At 36.1% G+C, this 19,192-nt stretch overlaps 2 protein-coding genes and 1 long non-coding RNA gene across 5 annotated transcripts in view; 1 reads left to right on the top strand and 2 right to left on the bottom strand.

The window, feature by feature from the left end:
- Window positions 1–633: 633 nt before the first annotated feature.
- On the bottom strand, window positions 634–15,230 carry Hel25E (ATP-dependent RNA helicase 25E). Its single transcript, XM_022073839.2, has 11 exons — window positions 15,118–15,230; window positions 12,370–12,583; window positions 11,161–11,381; window positions 9,752–9,935; window positions 8,797–8,915; window positions 6,753–6,884; window positions 6,477–6,623; window positions 5,977–6,114; window positions 3,671–3,788; window positions 2,059–2,112; window positions 634–963 (listed from the first exon to the last, which is right to left on the bottom strand). The coding sequence occupies exons 2-10, from the start codon at window positions 12,572–12,574 to the stop codon at window positions 2,099–2,101; spliced, it is 1,278 nt and encodes a 425-aa protein (XP_021929531.1). The 5' UTR covers window positions 12,575–12,583; window positions 15,118–15,230; the 3' UTR covers window positions 634–963; window positions 2,059–2,098.
- A 122-nt stretch (window positions 15,231–15,352) lies between these two features.
- Window positions 15,353–17,003, top strand: LOC110834561 (bublin coiled-coil protein). Its single transcript, XM_022073852.2, has 2 exons — window positions 15,353–15,614; window positions 15,837–17,003. Exons 1-2 carry the CDS (start codon window positions 15,509–15,511, stop codon window positions 16,010–16,012), a joined length of 282 nt encoding a protein of 93 aa, XP_021929544.1. The 5' UTR covers window positions 15,353–15,508; the 3' UTR covers window positions 16,013–17,003.
- Window positions 16,988–19,192, bottom strand: part of LOC110834568 (uncharacterized) — a 260,749-nt gene continuing 258,544 nt past the window's right edge. The window contains exons 1-2 of one of the 3 annotated variants that reach the window (XR_002544640.2): window positions 19,058–19,171; window positions 16,988–18,780 (exon numbers count right to left, since the gene is read on the bottom strand). This is a non-coding gene — a long non-coding RNA (uncharacterized LOC110834568). Of the gene's footprint in view, window positions 18,781–18,920; window positions 19,172–19,192 lie in introns of those variants that run through there. The other 2 variants (XR_015536043.1, XR_015536042.1) reach the window with 2 other exon arrangements.

Raw genomic sequence — 19,192 nt, 5'->3', positions numbered from 1 at the left:
CCAAGCGGCCCCCTATATACACACACTTTAAATGAGCAAATGTTACAACTCAAACACCCATATTTGATCTTCAGATCAACGCTACTCTCCTTCCTTACCATGTGGTTGATCAGTGAATATGGATGTCTACATGACCTTTACCTTTCTTGCGATATCTGGTCACACCTCAGAAAAATCAAACATTAATTCACGTATGTCTTCAGATTACACAAGATACATCACTTTCCTTAGCAAGCATCTGGTGCAAATAACTGTAATAAATTGGAGAAACAAGAAACATAAACAGTTGATTTTACAAGTGGCACTATGGCACCACCTGCAAATTTGTCAATTCTGGTTTTGAACCTAGAAAATTTCAGGCATTTTATTTTTGTTCAAGACTACTATGCACGATTTTTATAAAATATATGCTGCATGAAACAATTATAATTTTCATAAAAGTTAATGATCGTTTCTCCCTGCAACAAATACGAAGACAACACACTTTCATGATATCCAAATTACAAGGAGCTGAAACAATTCCAGTTGATCAATCATGTCACTATCCGATTCAGGCCTAAAGGTTTATGAAGTGTCAAGGTAGGAGACAGGTAGAACATGTTTGTTTAATGAACATCAATGAAACAGACTCCACAATTTTCACACATTTCATTTTGTACTAGCGTTAAGGAATAAAAACAGTGTTACAAATTATTTTATTTTACTGACCTACAACTATTTAGCCATTATGCAAGTCCACTTAGAGAAGCAAATATTACATAAATGCACGTCAATATCAATCACATGAATTCTTGATAAAAGATTATGCATGAAAGACAAATAAATTTGCTTTCACATGAATGACTTTTCAATACAAACAGGGAACGATGGGTAGAACCCCAGCTTACACATCCACGTGGTAACATTCATGAACAGAGCCTGCAGGGCCTGAGCTTTCCCCCTTACATTCAACCACACAGTGATCTGAAAAAGAAATGCAGGAAAGTGTTATCTCGCACAATTACCAACAGTTCCACATTTACTGCAATGATTTTCCTTAGCTCTTTAAGAGTAAGGAATGGCCTGATAGGTGTCTAAAATTATATTTCCGTAGTAGGATCTCACACAATACAACAGACTCCAGATTATTTGGATTGGTTGAGAAAGTTTCCTGGCAAATCCACAAAAGTAAAAGAAAAACATGCAAACATAAAAAATTCACAATTTATTTACAGACATACAAAGATTACTAATAACACAAAGGTTTTTATACAAAATTTAATACAGTATATACAAACCGTTAAAAAAGTCCAGTGGACAGTAATAATGTTCTATTGTTGTAAACTACAGAGTTCAGGAACTGATATATGTTAATACATTAAAAATGTAATGTTCATTAGTTTCTTTTCAAATGTTCTAACCTTCAGAACAGAATGTTTGAAATTTTTTTAAATTTTTGTTTAAAGCAGATACACCTCAGTTAATCCACAATCCGATTAATCAGGAGTATACTGTAACTAGCAGTGTCATGTTTTTTTGCAACCACGTAATTGTTCACTTTCCAATTTAGTGAATACATCTGACAAAGACTCACAGTATCTACTTTCTTTTGTTATAAAATACATTAATTTTTGGATTCACATCAACTGATAATCCAACAAATGCTTGTGTACAATAAATAATGGATTTAACAGCAATATTTCTGCAATTTATCTTATTAATAAAAAGCGACCAATTTTCACCTCGGTACGCATATCATTATAACATAACTCATACAGGACAATTATCAATCACAAACATATCATGACCTAATCAAAAGGCATTATCACAGCAGTTGCCTAATCTGAGGAAAACCAGAATAAGCAATCAGAATAGTCGGTATCCAACCCATGACATCACAAATAAGAAGCAGGAATGCTAATCACTAAAAAGCTATGTCAGTTATGTAATTCAAACAACTGATAAAATGAACAAATAAAAATGCTATTTATGTGATAGGACAAAGAATAAAAGTAATGTGAATAATAAGTGTGGAAAGTAAGGAAGAATCTATCTTCAAACATATTCTATAGTACTTACTTTAACAGATACGTGAAGTTAATGCCAATCTTCAATCTCATTACCGCCCTTCAACTGAAAAAAATTAAAGATGAAACTTACAAACTGCGCAGAAACAATGGACATTACATACCAAATGTGTAGATTAGTACGCTTAGTACAACCAAATACATATGGTGGAGGAGAAAAGAGAATGGACTCAAAATAAATGGCATACAAATCACAACCCTCTCAAGAGCATTCACGTACATCTAAACATGAACGAAGGCAAAATATGGTACATACTATCACACTAGGAAGGATACACGTATATTTTTATCAGCTTGGTTTTAAGGCATCTATCAGGTTCTGGTACATTTGGATGCCTGATGAAATTACTAATGAGATTTTCCATTTAAGAAATAAGTAATAGTCAGCTATCAATATTTGCTGTAGCAGATGATACAGAAACTCCATTGGTGAAAATGTTTGTGACATTCTTAGCAATATGGAACCTGATTATATTTACTGAAATAGTAAAAATGGGAAACAACCTTAAACACCTTAGGGAATGGCTGATGGCAAGATACTTTACACATAAAATACATACAAAATATAAATCCAGTCCTTTCCTTTTCAGGAAAGTAAGTGGGTCCGAGTATAAATTGACAGAAACCTCCACACTACTTCTCATCAGCATCAATATGAATTAACAACACTTATGTGCTTCAAGAACAGCTGTTACATGATTATCCACACATACAATTATTTGATGCACCATCAGAAAGAGAGTTCATAAATATCAGTTATATTCATTTACTAGAATTCATCATTGTGCATCCAACTTAAAACTGCAACTCAGAATAAGCAAACCCTCCGCCAACGCAGATTCAATCCGTCAAAACAAATGCAAAGAATAGTAAAAGTACAAAATTTCAATTACATGTGGTCTGCCAAAAATGCTGTACAAAAACTACCACCAATGCTAAAGACAGTTTAGCTTTTACTTATGTATTTTCATGACCAACTTGGTTTGCTTCATTCAGCATAAAGTATAAAAATTCAGCTCAACTGTCATCCTGCGATTTCTTTCTCTTATGTCTCTCGTCCCCTCTTCCATTTCACCGAACTGCACGTAACCAGTGCCCTGAATCTTGTTCATGCCATAACCAAGTTGTGTCATATCGTTTTGCGTTTTTCTTTACACTATGGAGAGCTTTACGGAATTAAAATACAAATCTAAAAATAATTATGAACCAAAGTCATAAGAAAGATGATTTATCGTTTCTTTACACCGACATCCCATGGCCATGTTTCTGTATCCCCATTAATCCTGTATGACATTAATTTTGTCCCATACAGTCTAATCAAAAGCATTTTCCACGTTGGATGAGGGTTTACTGTGCCACATTTACCCAATTATAAGACCAAGTTCTTTTGTAACTTATTTTCAATAACGATTGGGGGGCAAATTTTTTTTTAGATGGTTAGGTATGCTAAGAAATGAGGTAAAAAGCTACATTAGTGTGAGATAACTGAACACAATTATTTCTGGAATTCTCCTCTGTAAAGGTATTTTCCTTTTAACAATCTACTAGTTGTCTTATAGTTGGATAAATATAGTATAAAGAAAATATTCTTTGCATGAACTTACTATAAGAAGACAAGTCTATCTCATCTGGCAACTCTGTGATGTTGACATCGAAACGATCCTGGACTTCATTCAATATCTTGGCATCACCTTCATCACTTACAAGTGTAATAGCCAGACCCTGAAACAAGAAATATCAATTTCCATGAAATAGAACAAATGAGTCTGATGGAACAATTCCAAAATAATGTATCATGGCATTCTACTGTGCAACACCCTATGGTTATTACGAGAGCTTACAATGTTCAGAAAATATTTTGTTATAATGTTAAATGTCTGGGAGGGTATCAGAATCAAAATGGGAATAATTAAGTTATTTCATGTTACCATATACACCACAATAGTTGTAATTTAATTTCTACACAGAATGTACCAAATACAGTGAAACCTCTATCCATCGTTCCCGGAACTATCGTTTTCCCGGATGCATCGTCCGTTTTGTTCGGTCCCGAATACATCCCATATAAAATAATGTTACATTTTCCCGCTTCTATCGTTCCTCGAACTATCGTTTTATCGCATCGATCGTTCAAAAATCTTAGTCCCGTCCCACAATTTTCCCGCAATGATCGTTTCTGAGAATTTAAAATGCTGGGTTTTGAGATAAATTAATGCCGGAAGATGCACAATGTTTTTGGAATACGCAGTAGAGGTAACCTGTTATGTCGCCCAACCAGCACATTCTTTTGAAATGAGGGTCAGCGGTGCAGGGGTGATAGTTGGAGTGAATGGCGGTGCTCATTGTCAGAAATTTTACGATTTTAATTAGGGTGCACTCATATTTCGTTCCAGCGATGCCAGATGGCATGTGCAGTGTGAATTTCTTCACAAATGCTTTTATTACAAGTACAAAGGAAAGGCTGGCGGCACTTTTCATTCTTCTGGTTCAGGGTCTTCTACAGCTACGTTTCGTTGAGTTCGGCAGTAATAGTATTTCCATTCTTCCTGTTATTGTCCGCAAAGGGGGTGGGAGTGGTGAGGAAGAGGAAGACGACGAATGCGAGCCCGAAGCTTTGCCGAGTTTTGCCGAAGCACACGCTGCATTGGCGAAAGTGAAGTCGTTCTTTTATGCGCTTAATATTAGTGAACGTGACGAAGAAAACATTTTGAACGTGGAAAGTGCTCTGTTTGGTCTAAAACGTAAAGTTTCAACAAACCAGTTGTCCATTAAAGACTTTTTTGGTAAAAAGAAGTAACTTTGAAAGAGAAACATTGTTTTTTTTAAAATTTTTAATGCTTTCCCGCATCTATCGTTTTCCCGCATTCATCGTTTTTATTTCCCACCCCCGCCGAAAACGATGCATCGAGGTTTCACTGTATATATATATACACATTATAATACAGAATGTTAACCTTAACTATCTCTGGGTGTTGTGTTTACAAGGGCAACCTAGTGTGGTCTATACATAAGATTGCATTGAGATATCTTTTTCCATGATTCATACACTTTTACTGACTGATGGGTAACATGAACAGAATCTGTAGAGTACTATCCATGATTGACAGATTTAATTCCACCAGACTTAATCTTCTGGGGATACTTGAAAGATGCAATGTACAGCACAAAGCCAGCAACACTCCAAGATCTTTGGCAAAAAATTGAAAGTCTTGTTCCGCAGTCACAGCAGCAACTTTGACAATCACTTGTCAGTCAGATGCTTACCAATGTTAACTGTTTCACAAAGCTAAAGGCGGTCATTTAAAACATCTACACTTCATTCACTAATTCAAGTGCAAATGCTGATGTACGTGACCTAGTTTATTAAAATGTCTTTGTTTCATTCAATGAATGTTTTTAAGCATCTTTTTGGGACATCTGTTTAAAAGGACTGACACCAACTATTTAAGACAATTTACTATTGAATTACAGTAGAAAGACGTCTAACTGCATAAATTCACATGAAGTGCAAACCTTGGAATAAACACAGGATCTACATAGTACAGGTATGGAACGCACTGTCTGCATGGCAAGGAGGTACTAGTGTAACTTCAATCTGGGTCTTGACAAGATTTGTAACCATGTCAATTAGTTACAACAAATGGGAGAGCTGGGAACTTCTAACATCTGTTACTCCCATGAGAACTACTAATGACAAGGCATATGAAACAGCAAAGATACATTTGTCACACAATCACAACACAGCACAGTATCTGCATAGTTGGTGTCCGAAAGCTTCAAACAGTGGACCCGTATGAGAAAATTATAATAGTGAAAGAATTCTGATGGGAAATGGTCATAAGAAATGGATATAAAATGGGAAAGAGTAGAGCACAAAACATGAACTAAAAACAGCGAGGTAAATACAAACCTTAGTACCAAATCGTCCTGCTCTTGCTACTCTATGCAAGTATGTGTCAGAATCCTCTGGCATGTCATAGTTAAACACAATATTAACTCTTTCAATATCCATACCACGTCCAAATAAGTTTGTTGCGACCAGAATTCGCTGCAAAGAAATAAATTCATACACAAGGCTCTGGATTTTACCACAGAAATCAACAATTCAACACCCTCATTCATACATGCACACAAACATTCAGCTGCTGACGCTTCTATCACATGGCTTCTGAACAGTCTACAAAGTAAATTTCCTGAAATCCAATTGTTCATGAAAATAGTTTACTTAAATAGCAGTATAAAATGGATACTGTTAACTGTGATCACAGTAAAATAATGGACCTCGTACAGTAAATTATTCTCGCCTCACTTATCAAAATTTTCCCTAGTTCTCATCTCAAATTTAAAAAGGAATTTTTCATATGCCTAATAAAAAGACTTGTGACACTGACAACAAAACACTGTGTTTACCTTCTGGAAATCTTTGAACTGCTGATACCTGGACAACCTCTCCTCTTGTCCCATCCCTCGATGAATAGCAATGGCTGGGAAGTTCTGCTCAATGAGAAGCTGAGCAAGAGCCATGCACCGTTGAACAGATTTAACAAAGATCACAACCTAAAATATGATAGGCTCAATATTAAAGAGTGAACAAAATGTGTACCCTGAATCAGTTTTCTACCATAATTTACTAATCTTCCAGATTGTGACGCATGTTACATGACAGAAGTGAACAGCAAACAGTACCTGATTAAACTCTAAAATGTCAAGCAACTCAAAAAGCTTTTTGTTCTTCTCATTTTCCTTCAACTTGACGTAGTGCTGCTGCAAACCATGGAGAGTCAATTTGGCTTCGTCATCCACATACACCTCCATTGGCTGGGGAGCAGAAGAGTAGCAAACACATTTAGCAAAATACAACCCCCACCCCCCAATTGAAAAATAAATCTGCAATAAAATAATCTGCCAAGTAAAACATAATTATAACCATTAATACAGGAGCAGAGAAATTCACTTCATGTGTTGTCTGAGGAAAGGATATGACCACATAATGGGGGAGGGTACACTTATCAAAGTAATGAAAAAATTCTGGTAACACTTGATACTGGGATATCTAGAGCTCTCAAACAACGTTAATTTGTTTGGTACTTGCTCACGTGCTTTACAGTAAGTCTCAATAAAACAAATCATACAAAGAAATAAGTACAGAACAAAACACAGATCCTCAATAAGATCTATATTTTCAAAAAGTAAAACCAAATGCAATAGCTTTGTAATAAGTTTATATGCAATAAATTAACAAGGTCTCAATGGGGGAAGCAAAACAGCAAACATTTTTTTGGAATGTACACTCTTCCATCATTTACGCCCCTCCTTGTATATTCATTACATACGCACACGTTGTTAAATTTAACGTCGGTTCCAAATGCTAAACTACAGCTTCGAATTATAAGATGATTAGGATGTATAAATTGTGATGTGAAAGGAAACAGTCGTGGCTTAATTTAAAGTGATTTTTTTTCGTGTCCAGTACACACCATTCAGCATGGTGTGCATTGGTGGTTAGCAGGATTCACGACCCATCAGTACATGGGTTCGACCGGGACCGCGACATTTAACGCTCCTGCTGTGACCCCCTTTATGCGAAATAATGATGAAAGTGGAGTAATTCTTGGGATACCACGGATAAACCCTGGAGGAAAACTCCATGATGCCTGGACCATGGCCTTGCCCAACACAAGTTGTATATCTGAGCACCGCCGGGAATTCAACCCGGGACCCCAGTATTACAAGCCCAGCGTTCTAATCGTTAGACCACCGTGGCGGTCCGGATACATAATAACAATGTTAAATAAGATTAAATACCTAAAAGCCAGCCTCCCGTCAGCATTTATGTATACAACTGTGCTCAAGTACCAACATAAACTCCACTCCTGTATCAATGGTTTTGTTCAAACCCTGAAGGACTATTACAAATCTTCCTGACAGCTATAAGGATTTTCAGTTACCAGACCCTTCCAAAGCAGGGTTTTGTTACATACGGTTGGTTGACATGGGAGGTGAACAGGCCAAACCAGTCATCTCGAACCCAAGCAAGATGCCACAACAGGGAACCGGTGTTGCATCAGCAGCTTCGCCATGATGACATAGTGCCTTCGGCAACACGACTGACTTCCTAGCCAATTTGGAGCGCACTGTAGCCATGGCCAAAACTCGTGAACTATGCTGGATATCAAACACAAACGACGTTCAAGACTGCCAACCCATCCCAACCACCCAACTCATCTTCAGTCTTGAGGCTTCTTTCTTGCATCTTCTGTCTTCATCTTCATCTTCTGTTCTTCATTTACCCCAACTTAATGACCCACGAACATCGTGAACAAAAATCCCATTCCTCCCAAAAATTATGACTGCTACAGTGCTGACAAGAACGAAGGGGAAAGACGTGTAGAAAGAATGGCAGATACAGAGGGAAAGTATCGAGGATGTTCTGGGGCAAATTATGGCCAACAAGAAGGTATGCGTACTATAAATTCTGGTGGCCGTGTCATCAGAAAGTAAAGAAAAAATGGATAGTGGTTTAGGTGGGAGTCTAATCCCTAAGACTGAGGACGGCGGATAGAGCGACAGGTTTCCGAGTTGCCCGATTGAGGTGCGCATCTCATGAATTCTCCCAAATAAAAAGCTCACAAAAAGCGTCGCTGGTGACGATTCTCCGTGGATGAAACAAATTTCGACCAATGCGATCCCCACACTATGTAATAAATGGTAGATATTGGAGATGAATTACATCTTGCATGAATTTCTTGCAGACTGGGCGAATTTCCTTGCTCAATGTAGCGCTGAACATCATTACTTGCTTCCCATGCGGTGTGTTGCGAAATATTTCCTGTACATCACGTCTCATGTCTGAAAACAGGTGAAATGAAAACCTTACCACATTGCTTAAATATTGAATGCAAAGTGAAATCCATTCATGCAACGGTTAAACACAATGCTTCATGCAGTGTCGCTGTCGAGTGTCCTAACATTTTTTTTAGAAGAGAACACCCTGAAACATGAAGACTGGCAGAAATATCGACAAGGCTAAGAAGTCACAAAATACTGTATACTACTCATCAGAGCAGAAACGTTAAAACTGCAACTAGAAAGTAAATGGAAGCAGAGAATTTACAACTGTTCAAGTTCTTACAACCACCACAGAATATGCCACGTACTCTGCCCTCAAAGATGCAAGTCATGTAGGTACTTGTGGGTTATCAGGACACATCGCTTTAAAAATAGGTTAGGTTAGTTGTCATTAATTGAAATAAAATATAACTTTCAAGTATATGTAATTTACCCACACATTAACCTAACCTAACCTACCCTATTTTTAAAGTGGTGTGTCCCGATAACCCACAAGTACAGTCATGTATGTACACACATAACCTATCCACCATTAGCAGCAGATGGAACCTTTCAGGCCACTGTGTACAATAAAAAATCTACACAAAGTAAAAAAGTGATTGCATTTTTCCGTGACATACGTACAGCAGCAAGTAAAAAACCAAAATGCTGAATTAATAATTCCTTCTACAGATTTACCAAAATTTTAACAAATTACAAAAAGCAAACAAAACTTAATGACTTTTCCGCTTGTGTTGCATCCAGAAAGATGGCGGTGGGATATAGGAGCTACCCCATTTTAAATATTTCAATGCACTAAATCAACGATTGAACTGTTAACTATTACTAATACTTACCAAGAAGTTCAAGCATTTTATCACATTCATCCAGAATAAAATGCTTCAAATGTTTCAAATTCAGCTTCTTGGAGCGAACGAGGGCTAGGATTCGACCCGGAGTCCCAACCACAATATGTGGGCAACTGCTCTTCAACACCTCCTCGTCCTTCTGAATTGGCAAGCCACCAAAGAACACTCCCACCTGAAACATCAGAATAAACTGCAACTATTTCCTTGAACAGCATTAACCAGCATATCTTTATAACGAAGTGTCGTGAATTGTTAATTATTTACAGCAGCTTCAGGGGTTTAAAGAACGTGTACATCTCTTATGAATTATATTAGGTTTCTTCTTCATTACGCCGTCTCCTTTACAGGAGGTTGGTGACATTATGAACAGGATCCTTCCATCATTTTCTCGGACTGGGACCTGTTTCATATGTTTTTTAGGCATTGCCATTGCCGTCTTCTGTGTGTATGGAGTGCCACGGAGAAACCGAGGAAGCCCCGGAGGAAAACTCCGTGTTGCCTAGACCAGTGGTATTCAACCTGGGGTAAGACATCTTAGGGGGTACGTGAAATTTAAAAAAAACTAGGGCAGAACGCTCCTTTCGGAGCTCCTCGGAGGGGTTGGTCAAGTTTTTAAAAAGCAACGAACCCCTTCGGGGGGGGTTGCGTTTTAAAATCTTGTGTAAGAAACTAAACTAAACCCCCCGAATGGAGGGCTAAAACACTTGACCAACCCCCTTTTTCGGGGGAGTTTGATCAAGTGTTTAAAAAGCAACCAACCCCCCCCGAAGGGGTTGGTTGCTTTTTAAAATCTTGTGTAAGAAACTAAACTAAACCCCCCCGAATGGAGGGTTAAAATACTTGACCAACCCCCTTTTTCGAGGGAGCTTGATCAAGTGTTTAAAAAGCAACCAACCCCCTTTCGGGGGGGTTGGTTGCGTTTTAAAATCTTGAGTAAGACACTAAACTCGGCATTGTCGTGTTCCACAACAATGCCGAGTTTGTTTATACTCGGCATTGTTGATGACGTAATTTATTGACGACGAGGAATCACAAATTTTTATAATAATATAGATACATATTATTTTATGATAAACACTGAATAATCAGTAATGTAATTTATTTAATTTATTTTAGATGTAGATTATATACTGTGTATAACTTGAATTATACACCAACTACTTTGGGGGTACAAAATTGTAGAGAAATTATATCTGGGGATACGCGAACAAAAAAAGGTTGAATACCACTGGCCTTGCCCAACACAAGTTATAAATTCGGGCGCCGCCGGGAATCGAACCCAGGATCCCAGGATCACAAGGCCAGCGTTCTAACCGCTAGACCACAGTGGCGGTATATTAGGTTTAATGAACGTTAACTTAACATGGCACGTTAGTAAACTATAAAAATAAACATACCTTAGTCTGTGGCATGTATTTTGAGAATCTTTCATATTCCTTGCTAATCTGGAATGCCAGTTCACGTGTGTGGCACATCACAAGTACATACACCTGGTTTTCTGCAGGTTCCAACTGTTGCAACGTTGCCAGTACAAACACTGCTGTTTTTCCCATACCTGACTTGGCCTGACATAAAATGTCCATCCCAAGTACAGCCTGCGGAATACACTCATGTTGCACTGAAATAAATAAGACAGAATGCTTACAACAATCTTAAGACAAAAAAATGTTTAAAGACATTCCTCTCACAGATCCATACTGCTTAATTCTTCCTGTCTTAAACAGAAATTTGAAACAATCTTCAGACATCAAAAAATACAAAGAAAAAGTGATAATTTGTCAACTTGACTGGCTCTTTGGCATTTAAAAACGCTCAAAATCTGTGTGCTATGTATGGAGAACTCTAAAAACAAAGCCTGGCTACTGAGCAAAGCTGCTCTAAGTTCTTGGCCCCACACCCCCATTTATGAGGTCCTGTTAAAGTGCAACAACTCATTAAATTGCTGAAGTAATTACGATAAGACCTTCTAAACAAAATTGCTTTATCTCATTTTTCAGGTTTTTTGTTTCACTTTTAATCATCCATTTTGTGAAAGGACTGTTTATATATTTACTATTATTGAAACAAATCAACTACCTGATCTTAAAAAACATTCTAAGCCAGACACTTATTACTGGGTAGGTGAATTTGATAAAGTGTGCAGCTTGGTAAGTACAACAAAAAAGGAACAAAGTGTACGATGCAGGACAAATTTACTAAGCAAATAAAAGCGCATTCATTCAGTTGGAAAGCCAAGAGTCACACATATTTAAATACCCCAAATGAATAAAGTTAAAATTATTGCCAGTGTTAATTCCTGTCGTCATCTAGTACCTCTGCTGCAAGAACAACCAAACCAGAAAATCAAGATCTGCATGTAGCTGATTTTAACTTTTCTAACTTCATCACTAGATAATCTTACTCTGAATCTGAAAAACCTGCTTTATACTTGAATTTTCAAGTCAGAATATCATAAATATAGACAATTTAGCACATCAGGATAGACTGAAATCTATCACTATATTTCAGATGTCCCTATCTATTAATGTCATCATTTGTGCTAAATTAACTTCCTTTGATAATACACAAATATCTCTGATATTGATATTCAAAATAAAGCAAATTACCTTCTGAAGGATGTTCAAAGCCACAATCAACAATAGCCCGTAAAATTTCCGGTTTAAGAAGAAAATCACGGAAACCAGAACTGTGGATGGAGACGTAAGTCCCCTTTACTTCTTTCTTTGTAGTAGCATCACCAGATCCATCAATCACAGTCTGTTCAGGCTGTTCCTCATCTTCATAGTCAAGAAGATCATCATTGTCAGCCATTTTTGTTTTCTAAGGTAAATCAACAAAACCGAGTTCTTTACTTTTCAAAAAAACATCCACACACATGAACAAAATTAAATATAATGAACCCATAAAATAAAAAATAACTAATTTTCCTTGAGCAACATACTCCCTGAAAATGTATAAATTACAGGTGTTAAAAAGTTAACAGTGGAACCACAGTTCCGGAGAATCTGACATAAATACGTCTCTGTAATGTAATAATTCTTATATAAGAAAAGTACCTGTGATATTCTAAAAGGTTTTTAACAGCACAAAATTATCTAGTCTACGACACACTTCTTCTACAACCGATTCACAGCGAAGCTCTTTCCGCAGTAATGAAAGCGGATTGTTGACAGCAGTAATGTAACACAACAATGCCGAGTAAACATACAACATTTCTTACGTACCATAGCAATGCACGCAAGCTGACCATTGTTGTCGGTCCATATTTACACATTGTTGATACGGATCTTACACGTTTTCATTTCACTTTTGCTGAATGACCATTCAGTATAGACGTATTTACGTCAAAAGTAATTTGTACACTAGTTGCCAGTTTATGATCTACCTTAGGCTGAGCATTACCAATTCATCCTGGTAAGTCTAGAATCACTTATCAACAGTAGGAAACTTACCTAGATAAAGGGTACTGAAAATGCAATCCCTGTACAAGCACATCCTCTATACTGCTAAAACAAAATGAAGTCTACCCCTTACACTGATGGTGAAAGGGGTTGCTGAGGTGGGCAATGGCCCAGGGCCTCACACCTGTACTTGTATAAAAATTGCATTTGCTCCATATAATGTTGCTATAGTTTGCTGTTGTTTAACAGTAAAAAAATTTTAAAGTACTTCCATAAAATGCTATTGTTCGGTCACATTGTCACTCCTCTTCATTTCTGAATAACTGGCAATTGTCAGCTTGCATTTGCTCACTGCTTGCAGTGATAAGACCCTATCTTTCTCCAAATTCGGACACTATTTCATGACAAAGCTTTTGGAGCTGTTACTACTGGCTAAGCAAATTAGAAGCTTTCTTAACTTGTGCTGGTGTATGTGCTTTTATGTTAACTTTAGTCAGTGTGCTTTAGTACATATTGTTTGATGTAAGCATCAGGTTTTACTTCCATTTGAGGTCAGGGTCATACTAGCATATAGGCTACCAACAGCAGAAACTAATTTTATTTTTCGATTATCCTCTTATCCCTGCAGTCATTCGGCATATGTATGTATTCTGAAACACCAGCGTTTTGTTACCACCATTTATGGAGTTTGTGGTCGGTACTGTCTTGTTTTGAAAACTTATGGTTTCCTTTCAAAAGTGATCCATGTTGAATTTAATTGTTCTCTTACATGGAGAGGCAGCAGTGAGGGCATGCCAAAATGTAATTTTGTTTAACTTTGGTTTGTCTTACCAAGTTGTGGGGGGTCAGTATCTGCTAACTTGTACTCAGGCACCTGTCCATCTTAAGAGCACAATGCCAATAATGGAATTGGGAATGATGGTTCAATACATGCAATGTCTTGCATAAGACTGGTATTTCAAAACACCAGCAAAACAATCAAACTGTGTAAACGTAAGTAATGTGAAAAAGTTGACGGTGGAACTACGATTCCGGAGAATCTGACGTAAATACGTCTCTGTAATGTAATAAAATGTAATTCAATGTAATAATTCTTACATAAGATAAGTACGTGTGATATTCTAAAACGTTTTTACAAGCACAAAATTATCTAGTTTACAACGCACTTCTTCTACAACCGATTCACAGCTCAGCTCTTTCCGCAATAACGAAAGCGGAACTGTAAATACAAAGGAATCTGCACCATGTTTGTGCATCTGTACAGGGAGAATATTTGAATCCTATGCCATGGGTTTTATGCCACTGCATAGAAAATGTCTACCAAGTTTTCACCATATTATAATCACAAATGATTGTTTACTGCCAAAGATGAGCAGTTCTGTATTGTAATCCCTTTTGAATTGGGATTTTTGAAGTAAGCAAAGTACAAACTAAACATAACTGCACTTGAAAACATTGGCCTCTATGACAATTTCTCTGTGCAACACCGAAATGCCGGATGTAGTTTGTCGAGCCCTGTTCTACCGTGGTGGTGCAATAAGCTCAAAAAAGCAGTTACCCCCAAAACTGTCTTATTAAAGGTACAGCCACCCTAAAACAATAAACCATTTCGATATACCTTTTCCTGGATCACGATGTATTTCTATTGCAGTTACACTTTTTACACGTAACGCTACGCGGGCATAAAAGTAATTATTTACCGACTTGTACATCAAGCGGGTAAATGCCCACCATAAATAAGTAAATACCGATTAGACATTCTGCTACATACACTAGACAACGCTACAATGTTGAATATTGTCTATGTTAAACACAGACATGTATTACTATCAAAACTGCCCTAGATAAATACTATGTGCTTAACACTGATTAAGTTGATATGTATTATATAAAAATTTCATACTACTTCTGTCGATTACAACAATAAAAGTAGATAAAATAACCATCACTCACCTCTTGTATACTATGCCTCAACAACGACGAAACAAGGACGCAGGAAGTGACGCATTATGGCATCGGATCCCCCACTACTCCAGAGAATCCATTGTCAAAGATATTCCGACAACTTCCTGATTTACAAACCATGGCCTTTTACAGTCAAAGAACTAAGTGGATACTATTTTTCACAGATATCTATTTTCGGACACTTAATTTGATTCCAAACTATAACTAAATAATTTACATCATAATTTTACTACACAAACTCTCGTCTTGCTTGTATCAAACTAATAACCATACTTATTTTAATCATGGGTGCCTAGTTTTTACGTACTGTACCAAAGCGCTAGAAAACACTAACTGTAATGTACATCCAGATGGCCCAGAAATTAGTTCAAGGTTTAATATGGCAGATGACAATATGATTAACGAAACAAGACAACCGACTGAAAATGGTCTAGAAAATCAAAGACCTGATGACACAGAGGATGATGAAGATGTGGCTGATGATGGTAAAAAGTGCATTAACCAGTCAGTATATAAATTAGTGTACTCTACAGGTCTGTTGCGTATATTAAAACATTTATAATTTTACTTTCCAAGATCATGTGATTTGCATTTTAGAATAGAATAGGGATGAGATTTATGTTAGTGAGGTGTGAGGAGATAGTGCTCAACACATCTGAACTTAACATGAACGTGAAAACATTTTGTAGCAGTGACTTATTTTACAGATTTTGCTTCATTAAATCTCCAACTGGATGCATTAAGTTTGGCTCTTGATGCTTTGGAGCAGAAAAATGACTTTATCCATGCCCAGCTGATGAAGTTGATGGAATCAAACCGTGAAGCAAGACAACAGTTTCAAGAGAATATTGCGAATGAACAAAAGTCTGATCCACAAATTTAGATTTAATAGAAAAGTATTACATAAGGCACACTTAGAAGTAAATTTTGGGCTGTGGTATTTTTAGCAATTAGTGTATATTTGGGCAAAGAATACTTCAGTTTCTTTGTATTATGAGTTAAATATTACTGTATGTAGACAAGAATGTTCTAAATAGTAGTCTTTGGTGAAGCCATGGATAATTCAGTTCTAACAATTTTATCCTTTTGTAACAGTTAAATTTTCAACATTTGGAAATAACAATGTTTTTGTTACAGAAAAACTGTTTATTTGTTGATGAGTTGTTAATCATACTGAACAAATTAACAATATGAAAATTCATTCTAACATTCCTTTGAGGTTCCATTGCTTCTAACAATGTATTCAGATTTAATATTAAAATATGAAAAACAACATTTTTATTTGAAAATTTGATGTAATGAATAAACTGAGACCTGCCCAGCATTTACACAATGAAAAACAGTTTAAATTTTGTTTTACGTACATTCCACACTACACATGCATGTACACAATGTAAAAATGAGTTGCTGTTAAATACAATTTTAATGTATATAATAAAATACGTAGTTTTCTATGACTTCACCAATTCTATACAATTAATGCCAATCCATTGTTATGCAAGACATGATATGTACAGGAGTGAACTCTCCCTATACATAATTTTATTGTCAGTTTGACATTTGGGCCAGTTACCTTAATTCCTGATTGTGAACACATATAATAAAGCTAAAGCAACTGCTTTAAAGGGTATATTTTAGGGTGTTTTCAGGATTTGTGAATTTAGTAGTACTCTTTTTGCACAGAGTGTTTAAAACTGTTGCATTCATTCAGACTATGTCTGCATTACAATACAACCAGCCATTTATGATGATCATTAATGCTTCACAACTGTAAAAACTGTATTGTACTACCATAAAGAGGCTATTTTCAAGATAGTAACCTATAAAATATGGAAAAGTAAATTAATTACACAATAAATATTGCATAATAAGTATTCTTTAAGACAGTTTATTCAAAAACTTCTTGTGGGTAAATGGATACATTCTTAACATATCCTCCAGTTTCCCCTTTGTATACATCATCATGTGTGGTCTGGCCTCTTCATTTTGAAAATCTTTTTTATCTCCAGCCCTTTGGTATTGGAGAAAGTAAAAATTCTGTATTTCTGTAACAAGCGGTATTCTGTCTACTTCCATCCCAGCACTAAGCTATCATAGTTTCTTGTGCATTTGTATTCTTTTCCTATGATGTACTGAAGTACAACTGACAATGTTTTTATAACACTGCAACATCTGTAATTTTGTCATAAGCCACCAAACATGCCAAGTCCCATCATTCAATGAAACTTCTGTAACTGCATAGAAATCCCAATATTCCTAGCACTTTCAAAAATGTGTTTGTTCTGTTCACTGAACTTGAAAGGTGCAGAGAGCAAGTTCATCACTGCACATAAAGTCTATGCAGATTTATTGCCATTTTCAGTACACCTTAGACCATACACTAATCTAATATTGACTTCATAATACCCATGTCTATTGAGTTTTGAAGTCATTGCAGAGTTTACACTGCCACATATACTATTAGCTAGATGTTTGTAGCAATCCATTTCTAATACCTGCTGGTTCTGTGATTCTAATCGAGTTTTCTTGGTATATAAAAGAACAAAGATTCTGTAGCGCACAATATATTTTTGTTATTAACAATGCAGAATTAATTCTAGACATGTTTCAATTATTCAGGATCATCTTTAGACCCTTGTGGAAACATTTCTTATTCTGAATCAGTTTTTTATGTGACTTGTCATTGTCTAGAATTTTGTATTACAAAAATTAAAAATCAAATTTGCAAGTTGTGGTCTTGCAATTAATCTGATATTTTATAATTATTTGTTTAATTAAGTAGGTTTTAATAATTATTAGATACATACCTTGGCTAAGTAGTTACGACAAGAACATGAAATTACAGACAATATAAAACAAACATATTTTAAATGCTATAAATATGTTTTATTTATTACTTAATTTTGTGCCAACACTATTAGAATGGATGCAATGAATATATGCTTTTATTGTATTCTGTGATTCTATTATTGGAGTATATATTATATGTTTTTTTGTATCCTTCCACATCTTGCAGGCAGTAAGTGTAACATATTAAGATGCTTCTCGTTAAGTATGCATGTTTCTTGGTACTCTGGGAGACAATATGTGTGTGCCTGTTTTGTGGTGCGAGTCTTCTTGGAGTTGATGTATGAAAGGAATACATCCAACAACAGCCTACACCTGCCATTCTTCACAGGTTAACTTCTAATAAGACATACAAGATGGATGAAAACATATTGTGCTGCAAAATTATAATACCAACAAAATTAATTTAATACGGTGTATAGATAACCATTTTGAATAAATCAGAAGTTGTGATTACAGACTGATGAGTTTAACTGTATGATTATTAGTTACTGGTTTCATAGGTACTTGCATTACTGCAAGACAACAAATTGCATTTTTTAATTTCTAATAATTAACTTAATTTTAATTTTTGTAATACATAATTCTGGACAATGTCAAGTCACATGTAACTGCTTATGAATATCCACGAGAGCCTGCCGATGATCCTGAGCGACTGAAACATGCTGCACAGAATTTAATGTTACGTCGTTGGTATCACGTGTCAGGTACAGATGAGAATGAGCAACATACGTAGGATTTTCAAACTGTGGTGTTGGCTATCGTGATCACTGCCTTTTACATCAAACTTTCTCGAGTTTCTGCCTGTAACAAATATATTATTGTTTTAGAATAAAGATTGAACTTCACATCCATTGGTTGCCACCTTATAATTTATGTGCATGATATGTAAATTATTCAGCATATATAGTCACTGTGAGGAAATAATGATATGTGAAACTAACTTAGTGTATTCAATTTTCGAATATACAAGATTTTTCTGTCTGTATATTACGTGATTTCCTTGCTGCCTGTAATTTGCATTTTTGTGAGAATATATAAAACTACGTAATGCCTAACACAGAATTTGAAATTATATAACCTGTAATCAGACAATATTGTGCCTCGTACATCACATTCACTGGTACATTGAACAAGTGAGCACATCACAGATGCGACCAGAAATGAATGGTGGTTTGCTGGACCTGCATTAAACAATGTTGGACACCTTGATATA

Source organism: Zootermopsis nevadensis, unplaced genomic scaffold, assembly GCF_977971745.1.
Source record: "Zootermopsis nevadensis isolate Lab colony 2312 unplaced genomic scaffold, Znev_1.0 Znev_ptg000021l, whole genome shotgun sequence".
Lineage (NCBI taxonomy): Eukaryota > Metazoa > Arthropoda > Insecta > Blattodea > Termopsidae > Zootermopsis > Zootermopsis nevadensis.
This window is presented reverse-complemented; position numbering and strand designations above follow the sequence as displayed.

Bases quoted from the DNA above. Each gene is read 5' to 3' on its own strand.
- LOC110834561 (XM_022073852.2), top strand. From the start codon at position 15,509: ATGGCAGATGACAATATGATTAACGAAACAAGACAACCGACTGAAAAT. The intron at 15,615-15,836 runs GTAAAAAGTGCA...CTTATTTTACAG, and splicing joins TGAAGATGTGGCTGATGATG to ATTTTGCTTCATTAAATCTC.
- Hel25E (XM_022073839.2), bottom strand. From the start codon at position 12,574: ATGGCTGACAATGATGATCTTCTTGACTATGAAGATGAGGAACAGCCT. The intron at 9,936-11,160 runs GTATGTTTATTT...CTGATGTTTCAG, and splicing joins AATACATGCCACAGACTAAG to GTGGGAGTGTTCTTTGGTGG. The intron at 8,916-9,751 runs GTAAGTATTAGT...ACCTGTTTTCAG, and splicing joins TAAAATGCTTGAACTTCTTG to ACATGAGACGTGATGTACAG.